This window comes from Tursiops truncatus, chromosome 1, assembly GCF_011762595.2.
Source record: "Tursiops truncatus isolate mTurTru1 chromosome 1, mTurTru1.mat.Y, whole genome shotgun sequence".
NCBI lineage: Eukaryota > Metazoa > Chordata > Mammalia > Artiodactyla > Delphinidae > Tursiops > Tursiops truncatus.
The window spans coordinates 63,320,037-63,341,905 of record NC_047034.1 but is presented as its reverse complement, the minus strand read 5'-3'; the positions used below and the strand labels follow the sequence as shown (position 1 = coordinate 63,341,905).

General features: G+C 40.8%; 2 protein-coding genes across 2 annotated transcripts in view; both read right to left on the bottom strand.

Moving 5' to 3' along the window:
* Positions 1 to 19,846, bottom strand: part of LOC141278738 (leucine-rich repeat-containing protein 37A3-like) — a 64,501-nt gene extending 44,655 nt beyond the window's left edge. Inside the window, exons 1-7 of the mRNA XM_073804834.1 lie at positions 19,424 to 19,846; positions 18,895 to 18,999; positions 17,686 to 17,740; positions 13,260 to 17,605; positions 9,843 to 9,923; positions 3,618 to 3,689; positions 3,004 to 3,074 (exon numbers count right to left, since the gene is read on the bottom strand). Of these exons, the coding sequence (XP_073660935.1) occupies positions 17,714 to 17,740; positions 18,895 to 18,999; positions 19,424 to 19,831 (540 nt within the window). The 5' untranslated portion in view covers positions 19,832 to 19,846 and the 3' untranslated portion in view covers positions 3,004 to 3,074; positions 3,618 to 3,689; positions 9,843 to 9,923; positions 13,260 to 17,605; positions 17,686 to 17,713. The remainder of the gene's footprint in view (positions 1 to 3,003; positions 3,075 to 3,617; positions 3,690 to 9,842; positions 9,924 to 13,259; positions 17,606 to 17,685; positions 17,741 to 18,894; positions 19,000 to 19,423) is intronic.
* A 183-nt stretch (positions 19,847 to 20,029) lies between these two features.
* Positions 20,030 to 21,869, bottom strand: part of LOC109548396 (leucine-rich repeat-containing protein 37A3-like) — a 44,356-nt gene continuing 42,516 nt past the window's right edge. The window contains exon 8 of the mRNA XM_073804833.1: positions 20,030 to 21,329. Within this exon, the coding sequence (XP_073660934.1) occupies positions 20,030 to 20,743 (714 nt within the window). The 5' untranslated portion in view covers positions 20,744 to 21,329. The remainder of the gene's footprint in view (positions 21,330 to 21,869) is intronic.

Genomic DNA, 21,869 nt, shown 5'->3' with positions numbered 1-21,869 from the left:
TCTAAATGTAAAACATAAAAGTATAAAACTTCTAGAACAAAACAGGTGAAAATTTTATGACCTTGAGTTAGGCAAGATTTCTTAGATACAACACCAAAAGCATAATCCATGAAAGAAAAAAATAGATAAATTAGACACTATCTAAATTAAGAATTTCTGCCCTGCAAAAGACACTACTGAGAGAACAAAAAGATGAGTCACAGAATGGGAGAAAATACTTAGCAACTTACATATTGGATAAAGGAGTAATTTCCAGAATATATAAAGAACTCTCAAAACTCCAGAAAAATATAGATAAAAGATAAAAAGATATACAGATGGAAAATAAGCATACGAAAAGACGTTTGACATGATTAATCATTAGGACTGCTACAGTGAGATACAAATACACACCTATTAAACTATCTGAAATTAAAAATACTGAGCATAGCAAGTGTTGGCCACAACGTGAAGAAAATGCAATTCTCATACACTGCTGGTAGAGATGTAAAATGATCAAACCACTATAGAAAATAGGTATTTTTTAAAAACTTAAACATACACTCACCAATGATCCAGCCATTCTACTTGCAGGTATTTGCCCAAGGGAAATGGAAGTATACATCCATACAAAGACTTGTACACAAATATTCATAGCGACTTTATCTGTAATAGACAAAGTCTGAAACGACTCAAATGTTCATCAATGGTGAACAGATAAATTGTGGTTCATCAATATAATGCAATACTATTCGGTAATAAACAGAAATGAATTACTGATATATACAACAATATGGATGAAAATTAAAATAATCATGCTGAGTTAGAAACCAGTTAGAAGAAAGTATACACTGTATGATTCCATCTACATACAATTCTAGAAAATGCAAACAGAAAGCAGAGCAATGGTTGCATGGTGACTGGGAAGGGCAGGAACAATGGGAAGGAAGAATTACAAAGAGACGTTAAGAAACTTTCTGAGGAGATGGACATTTTGATTTCGGTGATGTCTTCATGGTGTTTATATATGCGTGTGTGTGAACACAGATTACTGTATGTCAATTATACCTCAAAAAGCTGTTAAAAGAAATGATGTTATATGAGAGAGACAATTGGGGAAATTTGAATAGCAACTTTTTATAAGGTAATATCATTGTGTAGGAATTTAATTTCTTCAATACTGTGTGTTAACAGTATTGTAGTTACATAGGGAAATAATTTTTAATATCCAGAGAGGAAGGCATCTAGCTGACAAGAGAGGGATCGCAATTGTGGCAGATGCTGTTGGAGGCTGAGGAAGATGAGGCTAGAGCAGTGAACAATGTGTGATGGCGTGGTGAAGACAGTCATTTGTCAGCTGACCTGACAAAGACGGTTGGAACAGACTGCTAAATACAGTGCCCTTTCTGCATACTAATCTCATGCAATCCCCTCACCTAGCCTTGGCATAACAGAAAGTTTCTATTCGCTTGCCATATTGGAGGGGGGATGGTACAGTTTAAGGTGCAGTAAGTTGTGTAATAAACTGTCACAATAGGGTCCTACAGAAATAGTTTTTAAACTGCAAAGAAATGAAACTTGACCCTTCCCTCACAACATATATGAAAATTAACTCAAAATGAATCATAGACCTAAATGGAACTATACAACTTCTGGAAGAAAACATAGGAGAAAATCTTTGTGATTTTGGGTTAGACAATGGGGTCTCAGACAAAGATTTCTTAGATAAGACACAGAAAAGCACAAACCATCTAAGAAAAATTGCTAAGGGATTTCCCTGGTGGTTAAGACTCTGAGTTCCCAATGCAGGGACCCGGGTTCGATCCCTGGTCAGGGAACTAGTTCCCACATGCATGCCGCAACTAAGGAGTCCATCTGCCGCAACTAAGACCCAGAACAGCCAAATAAACAAATATGAAAAACAAGAAAAATTGCTAAATTAGAGATCATCAAAAATTTAAAACTTCTAGTCTTCAGAGACACTGTAATACAATGAAGATAAGTCACAATCTGGGAGAAGATATTTACTAAACACATATCTGAGAGAAAGGACTTTTTCCATTGCTTTTTATATAAAGCACTCTTAAAACTCAATATAAATATCCAATTTAAAAATGGATTTGAACAGATACTTCTTTAAAAAGATATTTGCACATCAATAGACACTCAACATCATCAGCTATTACAGAAATGCAAAATGTGGCAAAAACCACGAGATGCAACTACACACCTACGAGAAAAGCTAAATTTTTTTAAAAAACAAATATAAGGATCAGGTGACGATGTGGAGCAACTGAGGCTCGCATAAACTGCTAGTGGGAAAGCAAAATGGCACAGGCACTTTAGAAAACAGTTTAGCAGTTTCTTAAAAAGTTAAATATGCGCTTAGCATATGATGAAGCAATTCCACCCTTAAGTATTTTACCCCAAAGAAATGAAAACATATGCTCGCACAAAACATATGTTCACACACACATGTGAGTGTTTTCAGAGGCTTTGTTCAAAACTGCCAAAAAACTAGAAAAAACTCAAATGTTCATCAGTCACAGAATGCGTAAACAAACTGTGTATCCACCCAACTAGAATACTGCTCAGCAATAAAAAGGAATGAAATACTGACAGGTGCAACAAAACAGATAAATCTCCAAAGAGACTGGTAAGTGAAAGAAGCCAAAAACAAAAGGCTACATTCCACATGATTTGTTATAAGACTTTCTGGAAAAGGCAACACTACATGGACAAAAGTCAGACTGGTTTTTGCCAGGGGCTGGTAGTGGGAGGAGGATGGATTGACTACAAAGGGACATGAGGGGTCTTTTGGGAGTGCAGAAATGTTCTTTACCTCAAATGTGGTGGTGGCTACAGAACTAACTATACGTTTGTCAAAACACATCACACTGTATATTTAAAAACAGTGAATTTTGTGAAATGAAAATGTACATAAGTAAACCTGATTTAAGAAAATAATAAAACAAACATAAAAAAACAAATGAGTGAAAATAAATGTAAGAAAAATCAACTTACAGTTTTTCCAATTCAAGGGTCATCATGACGATGCTTTCAATTGCTGTGACACTTGTGTTGTTCCCATGTCTCTGAAGGAGAAGCCCAAACATGCATGATATAAAACCCAAAGACAAAAATTCTACACTTAAAAAGATACTTAACATGTGATTACTTCAATTCTGGCTTCTTACTTGCCATAGATGATAATTCCAAAGAGCTCTTATTGAAGAAATTTAAATTTGCATCATCAAATGAATGACCTTGGTGCTGAACAGCACAATCATTTTTTATTATCCTAGCTTCTCATTTTCAATTGCATCTACCTCTTTGATCACTCTTTTTAATAAAATAATGTACCCCTTATTGCTTTTTGCTTTCTGGGATAAGTAATATTCCTACATTCATCTACATCTTCCATAACTATATGTGTTCTTCAACACTGTTCTCATTCTCTGCTGGCTGTCTTACCCGTATATATTCTTTCTTAATCCTTTTCTTTGCCAATAATTCTTATTTTCAATAACCCAGGTAAAGTCTAAATTATGACTTTTTAGCCAAAGTACTCAATCTTTGACGAAAGAAAGAAGGAGCAGAAATTATCTCATGAGCCATGAAACTGTTGCAATACTTACAAATATTTTAATGCTGGCAATGTAAAAACATAAGAATCTTCAACTGCTGTCAAAGGATTACGATTGAGAATTCTGAAAAATGGAATGGAATGAAAATTATCTGCATTTTCAATTACTTCCATGAAAGCTTATATTCAATTTTTTTGGTATGGAACTTGAAGGTCAAAAAAAACCATTTTCTCATTTTACCTATAAATCACCATTAGAATTTGTAAAACACCCTTTCATTGGGCACTAGGCAGGTCTCTAGATGATAAAGTGGAGGAGAGAAACAAACAAAAAAATAGAAAAAAACTGGCTAGCATAGAAAAAATATGCCAAAGAACTTTTCAGGTTCAAAACCCTCGAAGTGACTATACTGGTAGGAAGCCCTTGCTCTGTAAAAAAGTACTATTTCTAATGTCCTCCATAATTCAAGGTGATTTCTTTCATCGCTACACATTTTTTGAAAATTTCATGATTTAAACTACCTAATTAAAGACAAAAATAGGTCTAATTCCTTGGTTCTGGAGCCAAAGAAGAGATAAATCCAAGAGGAACTGGTGAAAGCCATATTACCATCACATAGTCCCATGTGTATTCTAGTATCATAGCCTTTGTTACTGTGTATGTAATCACTGGTTTACTTGTCAGTGTCCTAGATTGTCAGCAACTTCAGAGCAGGGACCACACTTTATTGTCATTATTATTACTGTGCCTGACATAGTGGCTATATATTTACTAGGTATTTAATAAATCTTTGCTGAATAAATAAATAACATTTTGTTTATATATCAATAAAATAAACAAATTAATTTTGGGGAACAAAATTTTATTCCAAAATGCTGGAATAGATTTTCTTCTTAGTTCTTTCTTTTTTTTTTTTCTTCCTTTGCTCTGTAAACCAAATAAGGGAAAAAAAAACCCAAAAGAAACAGGAAGAAAGAAAAGAATATATGACTTTAGGTTAACTCTACTCAAGAATTATTAGTGTACTTTTGCAGAATATTATAAAGATAATCATCAAAACTAATATCTTTTGGGTTGCCAGGGATCTGTGATCAGCATTTAACGTTTAATCCTCACAGTAAACTTATGTGATAGATATATTACCCCATTGTACAAATGAGGAAACAGAGGCACAGAGAAGTTACATAACTTGTCCTAAGTCATCAAGCTAGTAAGAAGCAGAGCTGGAATTTGAACTCAGTTCTGACTCTAAAGCCTGTGTTTAACATGAATGAAAAAAATAAAGGGGGGTTTTTAAAATATCTGTCATTTTAACCTTAATTTGGAGAGCACTAAACATAGAAATACCTTTTCAAACTTCATCTACCCATCTGGGAAAGCCTCTATGAGAATTATATTTTCTCTTTTTATTTATTTTTCTTTTTATTTATTTTTTCCTTAATCATCTCCCATAATAAATATTTAATTAGCCTATGGTCATTGAGACTTTAGAGATTTTAAAAAACATTGCAGGAAAATCAGTAATAAAATGATGGAGGAAGAACATCTAAAAATTCATCCCTCCATAGAACCAACAATAACAACAACAACAAAACTGGCAAAAATGGTCAGAATCAACTTCTTCTGAACTCTGGAAATTTAACCAACAGGCTCGCAACACAGTGGGGAGCAATTTATTCAAGGAAAACAAATTACCTTCTGTAAGAACAATGAGATCTGTGTTGCTTGAACTTGTCCTTGACCTTTGCTCTCCATGCTAGTGGTAGCCTTGAAAAACAGCCCACATCCCTGGTATCAGAAGAGGCAGCATGGTCTGGGAGGTCCTTCAAAAAGACTCATTCCCAAGGAACTGTCATTGTTTTACATGTCTGGTGGTCCCCTGGAAGACCTCACGTGAAAGGCTTGTCTTTGACCTGACCACGAGCAGGCTAGTGAGAAAAGCCTCTCCTCAGGTGGCATTTCGGAAAACATTTTGAAGCAAATATTTTAACATGGCACTTGCATGAGACAATGGATAACAGTTTGGGGCAAAAAACAGCCCAACCAAGAAGCTTAAAAACAAAAGCTGAGGAATGAGATGTCCACAGAGACTGAAATGTTCCAATGTATTCCTGGGAAACTGGAAGACCACAAGACATATTCCTGGGAATCTAGGAAAATAACTGTTAGCATTAATAAATGAATTCAGCGAGGTTTCCGGATATAAGATCAATATTATTTCTAGGGCTTCCCTGGTGGCACAGTGGTTGAGAGTCCGCCTGCCGATGCAGCGGACACAGGTTCGTGCCCCGGTACGGGAGGATCCCACATGCCGCGGGGCGGCTGGGCCTGTGGGCCATGGCCGCTGAGCGAACGTCCGGAGCCTGTGCTCCGCAACGGGTGAGGCCACAACAGTGAGAGGCAGCATACCACAAAAAAAAAAAAAAAAAAAAAGATATCTACACACCAGCAATGAGTAATCCAAAAGTGAAATTAAGAAAACAATTCCATGTGTAACAGCATCAAAACAAATAAAATACTTAGGGAAAAATTTAACCAAGTAAGTACAAGATTCACACTGAAAAGTAAAAAACTGTTGAAAGAAATTGAAGAAGATCTAAATAAATAAAAAGACATGCTGGATTCATGGACTGGAAGATAGTCATATTAAAATGTCACTACTTCCCAAATCGACCCATGGTTCCATTGCAAATCCTATCAAAATCCCAGCTGACCTCTTTCCAGAAATTGCCAAGCTAATTCTAAAATTCATATGGCAATTCAAGGAAACAGAATAACCAAAACAATGTTGGTAAAGAACAAAGTGGGAGGACTCACACATCCTGGTTTCAAAACTCAGTTCAAAGCTACTGCAATCACAGTGTGGTACTGGCATAAGACAGGACATGTAAATCAATGGAACAGAAATGACAGTATAGAAATGAACCCTCACATTTATGGTTTATTGATTTTCAACAAGCATGCCAAAACAATTCAATGTGATAAGAAGAGTCTTTTCAAATGATGCTGGGACAACTGTACATCCACACGCAAAATAATGAAGCTGCACTCCTACACTTCACACCATATATGAAAATTAACTCCAAATGGATCAAATATCCAAATGTAAGAGCAAAGCCTATAAAACTCTTAAAACACAGGAGTAGTCCTTGCATTAGACAACAGTTTCTTAGATGTAATACCCGAAGCACAAACAACCAAAGGAAAAATAGATGAATGGGATTTTATAAAAACTAAAAAGTTTGTGCTTCAAAGGACACTATCAAGAAAGTGAAAAAAACATATAGAATGGGAGAAAATACTACAGGTGGGAAGAATAAGATGCAGTTGGGAGAAGAAAATATAGTAGCTGCTAGGTGTGACAGTCTCAAAATTTTGAACTATTACAAATAAAACAGCCACCCTAAATCATGGCAAAGGGCAGACCCAAGTTATTTTTGTTTTTAGCGTTTACGCCTTTCTAAATCTGAGAAGCTGCCAGGATTCTAGTACATAGCAAAAAGTGATGACAACACCCTGAAGTGTGTAAACTTTTGCGTGTACATAGCAATCTAAAGGAAACCAATGCTAGTTGACTGGGTGAGCGTTAGGGCGGCTCTGTGACCACAGCTCAGTTTGCCTTCATAGTGTGGCCCCCCCTCCCTCACTGATATTCTCCAAAATGGGGTAAATAATTTAAAAGGGATAAGGCTTTGATTTTCCTCTTATTCTCTCTTGTTCTTGGTTCAATATTGGCGTACCACAGACAAGACAGCATGTGAATGCACTCTGTCTGGTTAAATTATATAGCCTTTATACATTGTAGAGTCCTTCAGTTTCTAAAATCATGGAGCTTGTATTGTTAGAACCAATGAAGTGACTAAAAGAATTTTTAAAAATAAGCCATCAGTCTGGACCTGCCTAGGTGAATAAAGGAGAAACACTATAAAGTCAGAAAGAAAAAGTATACTTAACATTTAGGATTATCAACCACTGCTCCTCTTCCATAATACATTTCATTCCTGATTTTATCTGAGAGAGATATGATTACTACCACCAGTCAAAAAGTGGTACTTTAGTAATTAATAAACTCTTGGTTCATCTTTGAGGTAGATTTCGGATTTAAAATAGACTACCACACTGCTAACTACTTCACCTGATGTTTGTCAATAACATAGAAGCATCATTCAAGAAACCTACTGACTTATAATTATCTGAAACCCGGTGATGAATCAAGGTTTTGTGGGGCCTGAACCTCATGTACTTCGGGAAATCCTATCTAATAAAAACATGCAAAGTTGTGAATACAAAAATCGCTAGGACCCCTCTCAAGACTTTGGAAGGGACCTATGCAAGTGAGGAGCCCTGAAGCCTAAGCTTCATTGAATTCATGATAAATCCACCTCAGCTGAGGCCCTTTTCCAAACTTATTTAATGCAGGCAACTTATAAACACCCCAATAATACGTCATTATAGGTAGTAAAATGACTTAACTCGAGGGTGGCATCTTCCCTGGGTGGCTTGCCTTTGGAGAGAGATGCAATAAAGTTTTTATCTCACCATGGCAAATGTTTCCTGAATCAAATTAGCTTTGTCTATTAGAAAGACTTAGCCCAAAACAAAGACTTACTATACTGTGACAATCTTTTGAAAGGAACTGTGAATGAGTTTTAGGAGTACAGTACTAATTTATTTTCAACTCCAGATAGTTCTGATTCTTTCACTAACTTTTTCGGTCATTAGAGAGGAAAACAAATTCAAAAGGAACAAGTTGGTGCCTCTTCCATTACAAATCTTTTCTAACCTACCACCCATTTTCTACTTCATCCACCCCCTCCCTCACCTTGTTACCCTGCTGCATAGATGCTAGAATGGCTCTCATCTATGTTTTCCCATCAACTTTCATCTTTCTTCTCCCAGTATGAAAGCTTCTTGGGGACAATGTCCTTGCCCTATGTGTCTTTGTATCGCCAGCACGTAGTACACTGCTGACACACAGTGGGCATGGTACTCAGTGAATGTTTTTGAATGAATTCATTAATTTTTAAACTGTGATTGATTGATTGATTTCCACAATATATTTTCCAGTGTTGCCTACATAACTATAGTGAAACTCTGACTCTTATAAGGAAGTCTTGGTGTTATAGGATGTTTAGGAAAGGTGGTGAGTTTAAGACCCTGTATTGACGCTACTAAAACTTCCTGGTGAAGGGACCTCATCAGCCTGCTCTCCGATGTGCTGGCAAAAGAAAAACTGACCCTTGGTGCTATCTCCCCAAGGTAGGCATCAGCAAAGTAACAAGGGAAAGGAAGGAGGCCACTAAAGATAGGCATCTGCAGGAATTTCTAATCCAGTTCCAGACACAGCCTCAACACCTTCATTAACCCAAAATGTGTGAACTGTGTGAAACTGGATTTCTGACCCACAAGACAGGTAAGAGAGTCTTTTCCAAAGTCAGGTGTAGAAGAGCTCTTTTTTGCCTTGAGTCTAAAATCGCCTTCGGTCCATTGAATGTACCCACTATCATTTCCTTGTGTCATGAGAAATCACAGAATTTTTGAGCTGAAGGGGTGTAAAACCCACACTTCTTATTGAAGAGTAGTCAGCAAAGAACGTATATTGTACTAGGCTACAGCAATGTATTTTCTTTATATTTTTCACACTACAGCTGAACACAAACAACGTCTTTTTCCATATCTCAAAGGTTCCTATTGGCCACAAACATTACACTTCAGAGATATATGCTTTTTGAAAAATAATGTTCTGGGTGACTGGGGAATGCCCTGTGGTGTGTGTTCAGGAATTCTTTCTGCTTTACCATTTAAAAGAGCTAATAATGGTTGGGGAAGCACCCACACCATTTGCTCCCTGAAGAATTCGGTGCTAAACTCAGTTCTTTGCAGCTCTGTGTTGCATACATTTTAAGCAGTTAGGAACTTTGCACATGAGCAGGAATCAAAGTTAAATTCAAAAGTGGAACTTCATGGGCCATTCGCATATTGAAGAGGCATCGGTGGGTTTCCATGACAATGCTAATTTGAGTGTTTTGGCTTGGTGCCTTTTATTGCCCGAGCCAAAGTTCAGTACTATGGAAAGCCGAGGGTTTCATATTATGAGTTAAACAAGTCTCTTGGCCTCTTTGTACCTAAGTTTCCTCATTTGAAAAAAATAAAAAATAAATGGCTCTCAAGACATCCTTACTAGAATTCATACTGGGCTTACACCCAGCTAACCAATAACTGCATGATGTTTTTATACACAGTTTTTTACATGTATTCATCTTCTATTTCACTTACTACTTGTGTAAAAACTTCATTCCATGCCAGGCCTGAAACGTTCCAAAGCTCAGTTCTGTGAGTAAACTGCAACCAAGATTTCTACAAAGAAAGACACAAGCAAAATAAAAAGAAAAATATATATACTTTCAGAATATTTATCCTTTGGCAATAATTCTAATTTATATACGATGAAACATAACATCACTACTCCCTCCATGCACTAAAGAAATCTCACTGTGGAAGATATTATAATTTATACTTTCATGATTATATATGTGGTGCATTAGATACAAAATAGTAAATGCTCATTAAATACTTGTGTTAAGTGATCTTTATTTCTCTAGAAAGGCAGCACTACAGACATTTTGGGCTGGATAATTCTTTGCTGTGGGAGGCTCTCCTGCACACTCTTGGATGTTTACTATCATCTCTGGCCTCTGTCCACTAGATGCCAGTAGCATATACAGATCTGACAAGGAAAAATGTCTCCAGACACTACCAAATGTCACCTGTGTGCAAAATCACCCTGGGTGAGAACCACTGCTCTCTAGTGATTCACTCTGACCTGTGTAATAATTCTCACACTAATCTTTGCTAGAGACAAAAAGGATTTGCTACAAAATTTTACTGGTAATTTTAATCATCTTTCAAAATGAGTAACAAATCAATTTTATAAAAAATTAAGCTTTATAAAAATTCCAAATATAATGAAGTTATATTTGTAACTTACATAAACTGCAAAAAAGGTAGTAGTTCTAATGTAATTTTTTCGACAGATGCTGTTTTATTGCAGGAAAAATCTCTAGGAAAATTAAAAGGAATATATAGCTTCAATTTGCTATTAGATATCTAATTAGTAGGAATAACTAGTAGAGGTTAGAATGATAATAATAAATAAGAAGCTTTGTTCTAAACTCCAAACCTTAGGAATTACTATTTGAACCTTTCAGAGTTCCTAACCTTGCCTTCACCTCTCTTAAAAGTCTCACATTCAGGATCTTCATAAATTAAATATACAACTATAGATCCTGACAGATTTTGGAGGTAATCTTTCCTGAGAGAAGCAGCATTGATTAGATTCCACCTTTTGTGGTCTAATCAAATTCTACATTATGAGCCCAAAGTTTTTATCTCTATATATCATTATAATTTCTTCTATTAAAAGGAATATTCTTATATTTACGCACTTCCCAGTATAGTTCTGCTTTTCTACGCCAATTCATTACCAGAAGAAGTAAAAGATAACCTTTCACACAACTTGAAAGGAAGTTATTCCTATCATTAATATGTAATGTTAATTCAGGATTACACTTTCTATCATTTTGACTTTTATTCGAAAATACCTACTCTTGACTATAGCTGACTATCTTATTTCCATGGATTCCAGCTTAGTCTCTCATTTTACCTGGATGGGTATAACTGTCTTCTGACTGGTGTTTCCATCTCTACCCTCTCCCTTTCTAAGCCACCCTCCACGCGATCCCCAGATTAACTCTCCGGAAGTGGTTCTGAAATACCAGCATCACTTGTGAATTAATGAAGATACAAATACTCAGCCCTACTCTGGACCTCTTGAATCAGTAACTGTGGGGGTGGAGCTTGTGTTTTCACAAGCCCTCCAAGTGGTTGGTTCTGTTGCAGGCTAATGCTTGTCCTACAGCACTGCTGTGGTAACATGCTAGCTTGGCATGTTATCCTTGGCTTGGCCTCCAAAGCCCTAGATGATCTGGCTCTAATCCCCTACTCTTCCCACTTGTACTCTACAGGTACTCAGAGTATTTTTCCTGTGTTTTGCCTTTCTCCCACTTTCCTTTTGCAACCTTATTCTTCCCAAGATGTCTGTCACTGATACCCAATGGCCCTTCGAGGTCCCGTTTAAACAGCATTGCTCTAGTAACATCTTCCCTGATCCAATTTGAAGTCTTTTATCCTTCTTTTGCGCTCCAGTACCAACTTGTAGCTCTCATTGCCCATATTCATTTCTTTCTTTAAATATAGCTCTTTTTGCAACCCATTTCCTCTGAGTATAAACTCCTTCAAAGTATGGACTAGGTCCTGCTTATGTGCATCGTCTATCATACTTAAAGCCAACGCGTGGACATAAAGCAAACTCAAATATTTATAAAAACAACAAATAGCTGGGGAATGGATAGAAGGAGGAAATGACTGTTTTAGAAGAAATGTAGTTTTATTACTTCATGGTGCCTCCACAGCACTTCGTCATTATGGTTTGAGCTTATATGCTTATTTTGCCTATGAGATCATGAGTTGCTAAAAGGAATCCTGTCTTACCCATCTTCGTGTTTAAAATAAGCCTCTTGTCTTCATCATTTGTCTCTCTTGCTTGAAAACTTGCAGTGGCTCCCCATATCTTACAGTGGAACTTTCAAACCTGGATTGCTGATAGCCAAGGTTTTTCATAATCCTATCTTTCATTGTTACCTAACCCAATTATTTACAGCCAGACTAATCTATTAAATTCTGATCATCCCTGCAGCCACACCTTTGCCTAGACTGTACTGCCTATTATTTTTCTGACAAATCACAGCCAATCTTTAAGTCCCAGCTAAACATTGAGCTTATCCATGCAGCCTTCCATGACCTCCACACCCCTGTGATTACAGGTTCTGGTGAATTACACCACCTATCTGTATTTCTCTTCATACTTAATTATATATTACCTCCCTTTTAAGGCATATCCCCTTTCTTCCAACTTGTCACTGTCATTTCTGGAGACAATGCCATATACTTCTGTGGCTCCCAAAGTACTTAGCCCTGGGTTGGGCACAAAATGGGTGCTACATATAGAAAGCCAGGGGACAAAGATGAGTTCTAGATATAACTGAGGGATGGAATAATAATAATAGCTACACTAAAATATATGCTAGGCACTGATAGAAGAGCTTTACCTGTATTAACTCAACTAAATCTCCCAATGAGATTGGAGTCATTGGGAGATTGAGGAGTCATAGGAGTCATACTATGACATGATGACTACCATAATCCCCATTTTACAGATGAGGAAATTGAGTCATAAAGCTAATAAATGACAGACCTGGGTTCAAACCCAGTTAGTCTGGCTCCGGAATTTCTACCCTTAACCACTTTGTTGTATTACCACCAATGAGATGGGGACAGGGACATGTTGCTGTAAAGACAATGGAATAAAGATGAGAGAAGATTAGGTGTTAAGGAATTAAATAATGGGGTAAAAAATGGAGAAGGAAAAAATAAGGGCAAGTAAAAGTAAAAGACTGGAGGAGAGGGAAAAATGGTAAGGAGGAGAAGGAAGATAGGAATCATTGACAAACAAAAGGTGAAAACAGAAAGTCAGTCAATGTGGATTGGGGAGAAAAGGAGGACCCAGGAAGACCTGAAGAAAGGCTGCCATGTCAGGCAAGATGCAGAGAACAAATGAGGAGAGGCGAATCTTACATGAGGGTGAAGGTGCCGTTGTAGGCGTCAGGCTCTGGCTCAGGCACTCTGTGGAGCTTCTGCTTTGGGCTGAGACCAACACACGACAGCATCTCATTTTTGCAGGTACACAGCTCACATATGCTGATGTTCGTGGTGGCATTCTGTTCCGGCTGCTTCTTTTCTGGGGTATATTTTACACCAGGAAGGCCTGTGGATACTGAATACTGAGTCAAAGGAAAAAGAACTGTCTCAGATGCCCTTGGTTGCTGAGATATGTTAACTCACAGGCCCACAGGTAGAACTGTGACTTGAGTCAGGTTTGGTTGTGCAAGTGTCACCTCAGGGTGTTTTGGAGGGGAAGCTGTAGTCTGCTGGAGGGATGTACAATGTCCAGCCTCCATAGTGGATTCTGGAGTGGTGGTTTGCTCTAGGTCCACATCATGAACTCTGACGCTGGATGATGTTGAATGCTGACCTTGATCCTTACTTGGATTTGAAACTGTCACCTCCTGTTGGAATGGAGATTGAAGTACAACATACTGAGGTGCCGCTGGAGGCTGAGTTGGGGTGTGCTGCATGATTGGAGAAGGTACAGTCTCCATATTGCATCCTGCAGTAATGGTAATTTCCACATCCATAGGTTGAATTGTGAGTTGAGTCAGGTTTGGCTGTGCAAGTGTCATCTCAGGGTGTTTTGGAGGGGGGAGCTGTAGTCTGCTGCCAGGCTGCAGAATGTTCAGACTCTGTAGTAGGTTCTGGAGTTGTGGTAAGTTCCAGGTCCAAAGGTTTAACTGTGATACTGGGTGATACTGGATGCTCAGCATGATCCTGATCTGGCGCTGGAACTGTCACTTTGGAGTATAATGGAGACTGAGCTACGACTTCCTTAATGAGCTCTGGAGGCTGAGCTTGGGTCTGCTGCATGGTTGGAGAAGGATCAACCTCCAAAGTGGATTCCAGAGTTAACGTAGGTTCCAGGTCCAAAGGTTGAACTGTGACCTCAGTTAAGGTTGGATGCTGAGCCTGAACTTGCTCTGGATTTGGAAGTGTCACCTCGTGGTATGTTGGAGGATGTATAGTCTCCTGCAGGGGTGTGGAATGTTCACCCTCCATAGTAGGTTCTGGAGTTGTGGTAAGCCCCTGGTCTAAAGGTTGAACTGTGACACTGGGTGATGCTGGACGCTCAGTGTGATCCTGTTCTGGTGTTGGAACTATTGGGTTCTGATATACTGGAAGCTGAGCTACAAAAACCTCCTTAGGTGGTTCTGGAGGCTGTGTTAAGTTATCCTGCATGGTTGGAGAAGGTTCATCCTCCTTAGTGGGTTGTGGCCTTATGGTCAGTTCAAGGTTCAAAGGTTGAATTGTGACCTCTGTCAAGGTTGGATGCTGAGCCTGAACTTGCTCTGCATTTGGAAATGTCACCTCGGGCTATGTTGGAGGAAATGCAGTCTGCTGCAGGGCTGCAGAATATTCAGCCTCCGTTGTAGGTTCTGGAGCTGTGGGAAGACCCTGGTCCAAAGGATTAACTGTGACTCTGGGCAAGTTTAAATGCTGAGCTTGATCCTGTCCTAGTGTTGGAATTGTCATCTCATAATGCACTGGAGTTTGTGCTACAACCTCCTTAGGTGGTGCTGGAGGCTGAGATGGGACCTCCTGCTCAGCTGAAGAAGGTTCTGTCTCTTTAAGGGGTTCCAGAGGTAGGCCTGGGAATGCCTGTTGGACTGGAGAAGATTCCATGTTCTCAGGGGGCTGTAGAAGGTGAGGAGGGTCCCTTGAGGGACTGGAAATAGTTCCACCTTTGCAGGGAGTTCTGGTGAATGAGCCTGAAGCTCCTGCTCTGTGGGAGAAGGTACCACCTTCTTAGGGGGCTACGGACATATAGCTGAGCTCCCCTGGGGAACCGGAGACTGAGCTGGGGCCTCGTCCTGGATTAAAGAAAGCTCTATCCCTCCAGGGGGATCTGGAGTCTGAGTAGAGTCCTCCTGCTGCACTGGAGGATGTTCAACCTCATTAGTGGGCTCTAGAGTTAAGACAACCTCCAGATCCATGGGTTTAACTGTGATATTAGGCAACATTGGATGTTCAACTTCACCTGGACCTAGAGGTGAGAATGTCACTTCATTATGTACTGAAGGTTGAGCTGCACCATCTGTAGAGGCCCCGGGAGGCTGAGTTCGGCGCTGATACTGGACTGGAGAAGGTCCAACCCACTCAGTGGGCTTTGGATGCTGAGCTGAGCTCTCCTGCTGGCTTGGAGAAGGGTCAGTTTCCTCAGGAAGCTCTTCAGGTTGAGTTGGGGCTCCCTGCTGAACTGGAGAAGGTTCAACATTCTCAGAGGGGCTTGGATGCTGATCTGAAAATTCTTGCTGGACTGACAAAGGTTCCAACTGCTCAGGGGACACTGTAGACTGAGCCGAGGTTTCTTGTTGGGGTGGAGAAGTTTCAACCTCATTAGTGAACGCTGGAGTTACTGTAAGTGCAAGATCCGCAGGTTTAACAGTGACATCGGGCCACTGCAGAAGCTGAGCTTGATCCTGACCTACAGAAGAAACTGTTGTCACAGGATGCTCTGCAGAGAAAACTACAGTCACATTAGAGAGCTCTGGAGACTGAGTTGGAGAGGATTCCACCTCACCATGAGACTCTGGATGCTGAGCTGTGGCTTCCTGCTGAGGTGGAGAAGGTACATCAGGAGCCTGTGAAAGCTGATCTGGACTCTACTGCTGGCTTGTGGCAGGTATAACCTCTTCTCCATGATGCTCCGGATACTGAGCTGGGGTCTCCTCTTGTACTGAAGGTTTATTATGTGTACTGTCTTCTAGAGTTCGGCTGGAGCCTCCTGCTGAACTGGCAAAAGTTCAACCTCCTTAGGTGGCTGTGAAGGCAGTGTGGGGGCCTCATGTTGCACTGTACAAAATTCTGCATTAGTAAGGGGCACTGAGGCTGAGCTGAAGGCTTGCGCTGATTTGGAGAAGGTCCCACCTCTGGAGTGGGTTCTTTCGTTATGGTAAGCTCCACATCTGCATGTTTGACAGTGACACCGGATAAGTCTGAATGCTGAGCATGAGGGTGACTTGGAGGTGAAACTGTCATTTCGTGATGCTCTGGAGGTTGAGCTGGCTGTTCCTGTTGAGTCGGAGAAGGTTCCACCTCCCCTGAAGAAGGCTCTGGAGGCTGAGCTGGTTGCTCCTGCAGGGTTGCAGAAGTTTCTATCTCCGCTGGAGACAGAGCTGGGATCTCCTGCTGGGTTGCAGAAGATTCTGCCTCATTAGGGGTCTCTGGATACTGAGCTGAGGCTTCCTCCTTAGTTGCAGAGGTTTCAGGTTCTCCAAAAGACTCTGAAAGCTGAGCTGGAATGTCCTGCTGGGTTGCTGTTTTCACCTCCTCAGGAGGCTCTGTAGGCTCGGAAGGCTGAGTCGGTTGATCCTGTTCACTTGGAGAAGGCTCAGCGTCCACAAGAGGCCCTGGGGGCTGACCTGTGGGCTCCTGCTGGGTTGGAGAAGGTTCAACTTCCCCAGGAGGCTCAGAAGGCTGAGCTGGTTGCTCCTGCTCCCTTGAAGGCTCAACCTCTCCAGGAGGCTCTGGAGGCATAGCTGAGGTCTCTTGTTGGGTTGGAGAAGATTCTGTCCCCTCAGGATGCTCAAGAGGTGGAGGAGTCAGGGCCTCCTGCTGAGCTGTAGGAAATTCAGCTTCCGTAGTGGGCTCTGGAGTGATGGTTAAGTTCCAAATCCAGAGGTTGAAGTGTAACACTGGGCAAGTTGGAATGAGCGTGACGCTGAACGCCAGGTAGAGATGCTACCTCTTCATTCACTGGAATTTCATGTACATACTCAGTAGGGAGACCTGGAGCCTGAGTTGGGGCGTCTTGATAGAGTAGAGAAGGTTCACCTCCTGAGGGCTCTCTGGAGGCTGAGACAGGGTCTCCTGCTGGACTGGAGAAGGATCAACCTATTTAGTGACCTGTGGAGTTATGGTAAGTGCCAGATCCATAGGTGTAATAGTGAAATTGTACAAGTTTGACTGCTGAGCTTCATTTACCCCATGATGTGCTACTGGTCGAACTACAAGCTCCTTAAGTGTCTCCAAAGGCCGGGCGAGGGCCTCTTGAGGACTTGGAGTTTCTAGTTCCTCAGGGACCTCTGAAGGCTGAGGTGGAGCCTCCTGCTGAAGTGGAGGTGGTTCTACCTCTTCAGTGAGCTCTGGATGACGAGTCTGGGCCTTCTGCTGGGATGGAGAAATATCTCATCCTCCTCAGAAGACTCCCCGTCGTGTAGCTTTTGTGCCATACTTTCCTTGCGTGTGGTGTTGAGAGGCCTATACGTATCCCTATGTCAAAGTGGCCGCGTTCTCCCGAAAGAGCCCTCCTAGAAACAGAAAGGGAAATATTAATTCTGCATCTCCCCTGCTTTCTCTGGCCACAGTACTTTCTCCTCCTCAAACTTACCTGACTCTCACTTTCCCCTGAGCTTCTCTTACGCAGCAGAAATCGAAAAAAGCCCCTTGGAGGAAAACACACACAGTTAGTGTTACATGTCATTTTTCATCTCTCTCACAGTGTGTTATCTCTGGTCGTATTAGGACTAAATGGGTACCTCAGTCCATAATCACAATGACCAAAATCACAAGAGACCTGGGATCTTGAAAATCATTGCATGCATGCTGTCCTTCCAGTTCTCTGTGTCTGTCCAAAATGGCCCTCTAGTGTCTCTGGGGAGACTTTTACATGTAGCTTAGCATGGAGTATAGGCAGGATTTTCAGCCCCCCTCACCTTTCTCGGTCCTTGGCCAAGTGACATCGTGCAGAGAAAACACTGCACAACGGCGCTGGGCAGAAACACGTTACTCTCTAGATGCGCTTCACACCAGTCCGCTTTGGATATAGTCGCACATGCAGCATTTGCTGGGGGTGTGGGTGTGGGGAGAAGGTGCTTTTATTTTCCTGGCTGCTCTATCCTATAAGTTGAATCACACCAAGTAAACACCTGAAACCAATGAGCAAAGTTACTATACCTCTCTGACTTTCATACTGCAGGCTGTCACTGAGGTGTCAGTGAATTGTGGGATCAGTTTAAAGGCCATGACCAGCAGGGAAACACAAAATACTCTTTTTGAATACAAATAGAAGAGAAAAACATCAGAGTGCACAATAAGTTTGTTTCAGAAACTACTTATGTCCATATGGTACGTGTATACTGAATTGTGACATAAAAGGTAGCTCACAGCCCAAGCACAGTGCGATCAGTAGAGAAGTCCTCAGTGGAAAGGGACCCTCTTCTTTTTGATAATCACTAGCAGTATGACCATGGGGCAAGATATTTTCCCTTTCTCCTTCTCCATTTCCTTATTATTAAAGGAAGAGACAAACTACTGTCTAACGTTTCTCCCGGTTAAAATTCTATGAGGTTTGGATAAAGGGAATAGAGAGTAGGGGCATAAAAAGCAGTAGGATGAGAAGCGAAGTTTCCTTGCCAAATTACAGAAGGGACTCATATGTTCTACCTTTTGTCAGCTTTGAGTGAGGCCAGCCCCTACATCCCCAACCATGTGTATTCAGTCCTCATGATTAAAGAGAAGAATCAAGTAGTAGGAGGAGGAAAGGTGGCTTTGATTCTCAGTTTGTGGGTTCTGAATCTGAATTACTTATCATCCTTACCTCAATGAGACAGAGAATTGTAACCAAAATCGTCACTACTACAGTTACAGATATTGCCAAGATGAGTTTGTTGTTATAGCCATATCCTGGAACTTCTTTTGTGAGCTAAAAATAATAAATAACAGTTTTTTTAAAACAAGGAGATGGAAGGGATGAAAGCTAACTATTTTTAATCCTATTCTAAATGATAGTTAACTATTCTTAAAATACTATAAAACCCAATCCTTTCAGGCGACTAGCTTCTATAAGAACAAGCCAAATTGAATGTTATTAATCTTATCATTAGCAATTTCTTCTACAGTTTATTTATCTACACATTATTTATCTTGTGTTATGCCTTTTCTCATCTACCCTAGGAATAGTGGCACACTCTCTAAACGAGCAAAGTGGGAGATCACTGTCTTAGCCAGTTTCATGGCTGAAGATACGATACAGACTAGGAGCCCATGGTATTCCTGCTTGGGCACGTTAATGGCATGTCCTAAACTGAGTAAAAGTCCAGCTCCCATGTGTCAGGGCTTATCCTCACCTCACTTGACTCCTGCTCTTTCTGCTCACTCTGGGTTTCTGTGCTCTCACTGATATAGTTGTCAGTTTTCCACTGGTCCGTATGCCATTCCGCTTTGGAAGCATTTACTTCTTGCTGCTTGCTGAGAAGTTTCATCAGGAGGCCTGTTTGAGACATGAGGTTGGCACAGGCCAGCTGCACGTGGGTCTCTGAGCAGTCCATTTTCAAAGTCTGGATAACATGAGAAATGAGCCTTCGCATGTCATTGTTGGGGATGAGGGACTGTAGCTGCTGGTTTAGCTGAGTTTCAACTTGATCACCTGGGGATGTGAGCCCTGGGAAAGTGAAGTCTGTGGGCTCGGAGGATAATTCAGTGCCCGTGTTGTGGTACTCCCATTGTGTTTTTTTGGTGTGTTGAACAGTTGGCATACTGTTGTCTGCAGCAACAGTAGAATGTGCAGTGAAGACGTTCCCATGGGTAGTGTTTCCAGGGCCGTTTCCTCCTGGCAGAGTAGAGTTTCCTCTAGAAACAATTTCATCAGAAACATTTTATGCAGTATTGTTTTCTGAAGTAGTGTGTTCTGTAGGATGGTCTGACAGAGAAAATAATGCTAGAAAAGGATTTTCCTAAGAAGTCACTTCTCTTGAAGGTGAAACAGCCTCTCGTGGAGGGGAATTTATGAGACTCCTCGCTACAGAGAATGGAGAGCTTGCAAGCATCATTGTATTGAGTGAACTTTTCTTTCTGAACTTTCGACTCCTTTTGACTTTGGGTTTTCTGTGGACCCGATGAGACTGAGTTTTATGCAAGATATATTTTTCACCAGAAGGTGAGATTAGTTCAGGAGCCTCAATATTTCTAACTCTAGCCTTTACAGCTTCTAAAACAAAAATAGTGTGGGATAAGTCTTTTGATTTGCTTTTAACCTCAGATGGGGATCTTGGACGGATGGAGGCAAAAGGCCTGCCCTTGAAGTACTGTTTCAGGGAAGAGGAGCCTGCTGCCTTGTGTTCCTTTATGAATGAAGACTCTGCATTGGACGACTTTCCCACCAGCTTCCTGGGCCTCTGCACCATGAGAAGCTGTTTCAGCTTTCTTGGGGATGGTCTCCTGAGCCTTCTTTCTTCGGCAGTGTTCGCCACAGATTGCTGGGCATTCTGTTTCCTCCTGACACTCTCATCTCCCACTGCTTTGAGGTGCATTTTCTGTATGCCCCTTGGGCCCCTGAGGACCCTGTTCACTCTCAGCAGATGTTTCTCTGTAATCTCAATCTTTGCTAGGCTGTCTTTCTGTGGTTGGGCAGCTTCCAATTTCTTTTGAAAGATGTAGAGTTTAAACATGGTACTTAAATGGTTGGAACGCGTATGCGTGGCAGGTTTTTCTTCCTTTATAACCTCATCAAATTTTTCTTCAGTTTCTGCATCTAAAAATTTTCCAGAAAGTGAAGTTTCTTCAATTTATTTTTATTAGTTGAATTGTTGGGTACAGCTTTAACAGAAGGGCTCCTTGTATTGATTTTCAAAATGCCCAGTGGCATATCTCCATCTTGTGTATTTGAAAAAAGAAGTTGAATGAATGGTAATAATGTTGATTCCACATCTCCTAGATTCCCCTCTGAGATAAAAGGCAGTATGTAATTCAGTGCACTGATAATATCACTTCTATTATTAAAGTCCAGCTGCTCGTTCATGAAGCCTGACAAGCTGACAGCACTTTATCTGAGGATGCCCTCTCTGACTCAATAGTCAGCTCGCTGCTGTTCTTCTTCCAGGCTTGTAACGCCTTTATCAACGATCCTTCTGCATTCCCTATAGATGTTTCTTCATCTGTCAAAAATAACTGTTTTTGATCATTGAAGACTGATGGGACAGCTTTTAGTCAGTCCACAGCCAAATAAATTAGGAATCACTCAACATTTGAGTGCCACTTAGGAGAAAAAGAAACACACACTTAAGCCTATGACTGGCAACAACAAAATGCGAAAAAGATATCTCTTGAAAAACTGGCTATCTACTCATAAAATTCTGTAGCGTGAAATATACTAACTATATTCAGGATTACTCCACTGGTTCCCAGGGGCCAGAACTGAAGAAACTCCAAGGCTGGAAGACAAATATTCCCCTACTCAGCTGGACTCTCTGCAGATCTACTGTGACTCCTCAAATTTATATACCCCATCCTGTCCTTCCTCAGAGGCAGAGGAGTGTGAGCCTTCCTCTATCCACCTCTTTAGTGTGCTTGTGTCCTTGCTACTATCACAGATGACCACGACAACAACCGCCATTAACAGGTCGTCATCTGGACATTTCCTTCTCCACCCACCCACCGAGTCCTTTGCTCAGTCCCTGATTCCACATATCCCAGCCCTCAAAACAGAAGGCTCTATACAGAAAAAAAAAAAAAAAACACTATGTCCGCCCGAGCTCTTTGTTAAAATTAAGCAGGGATCTGGGGTATAAGAGATTT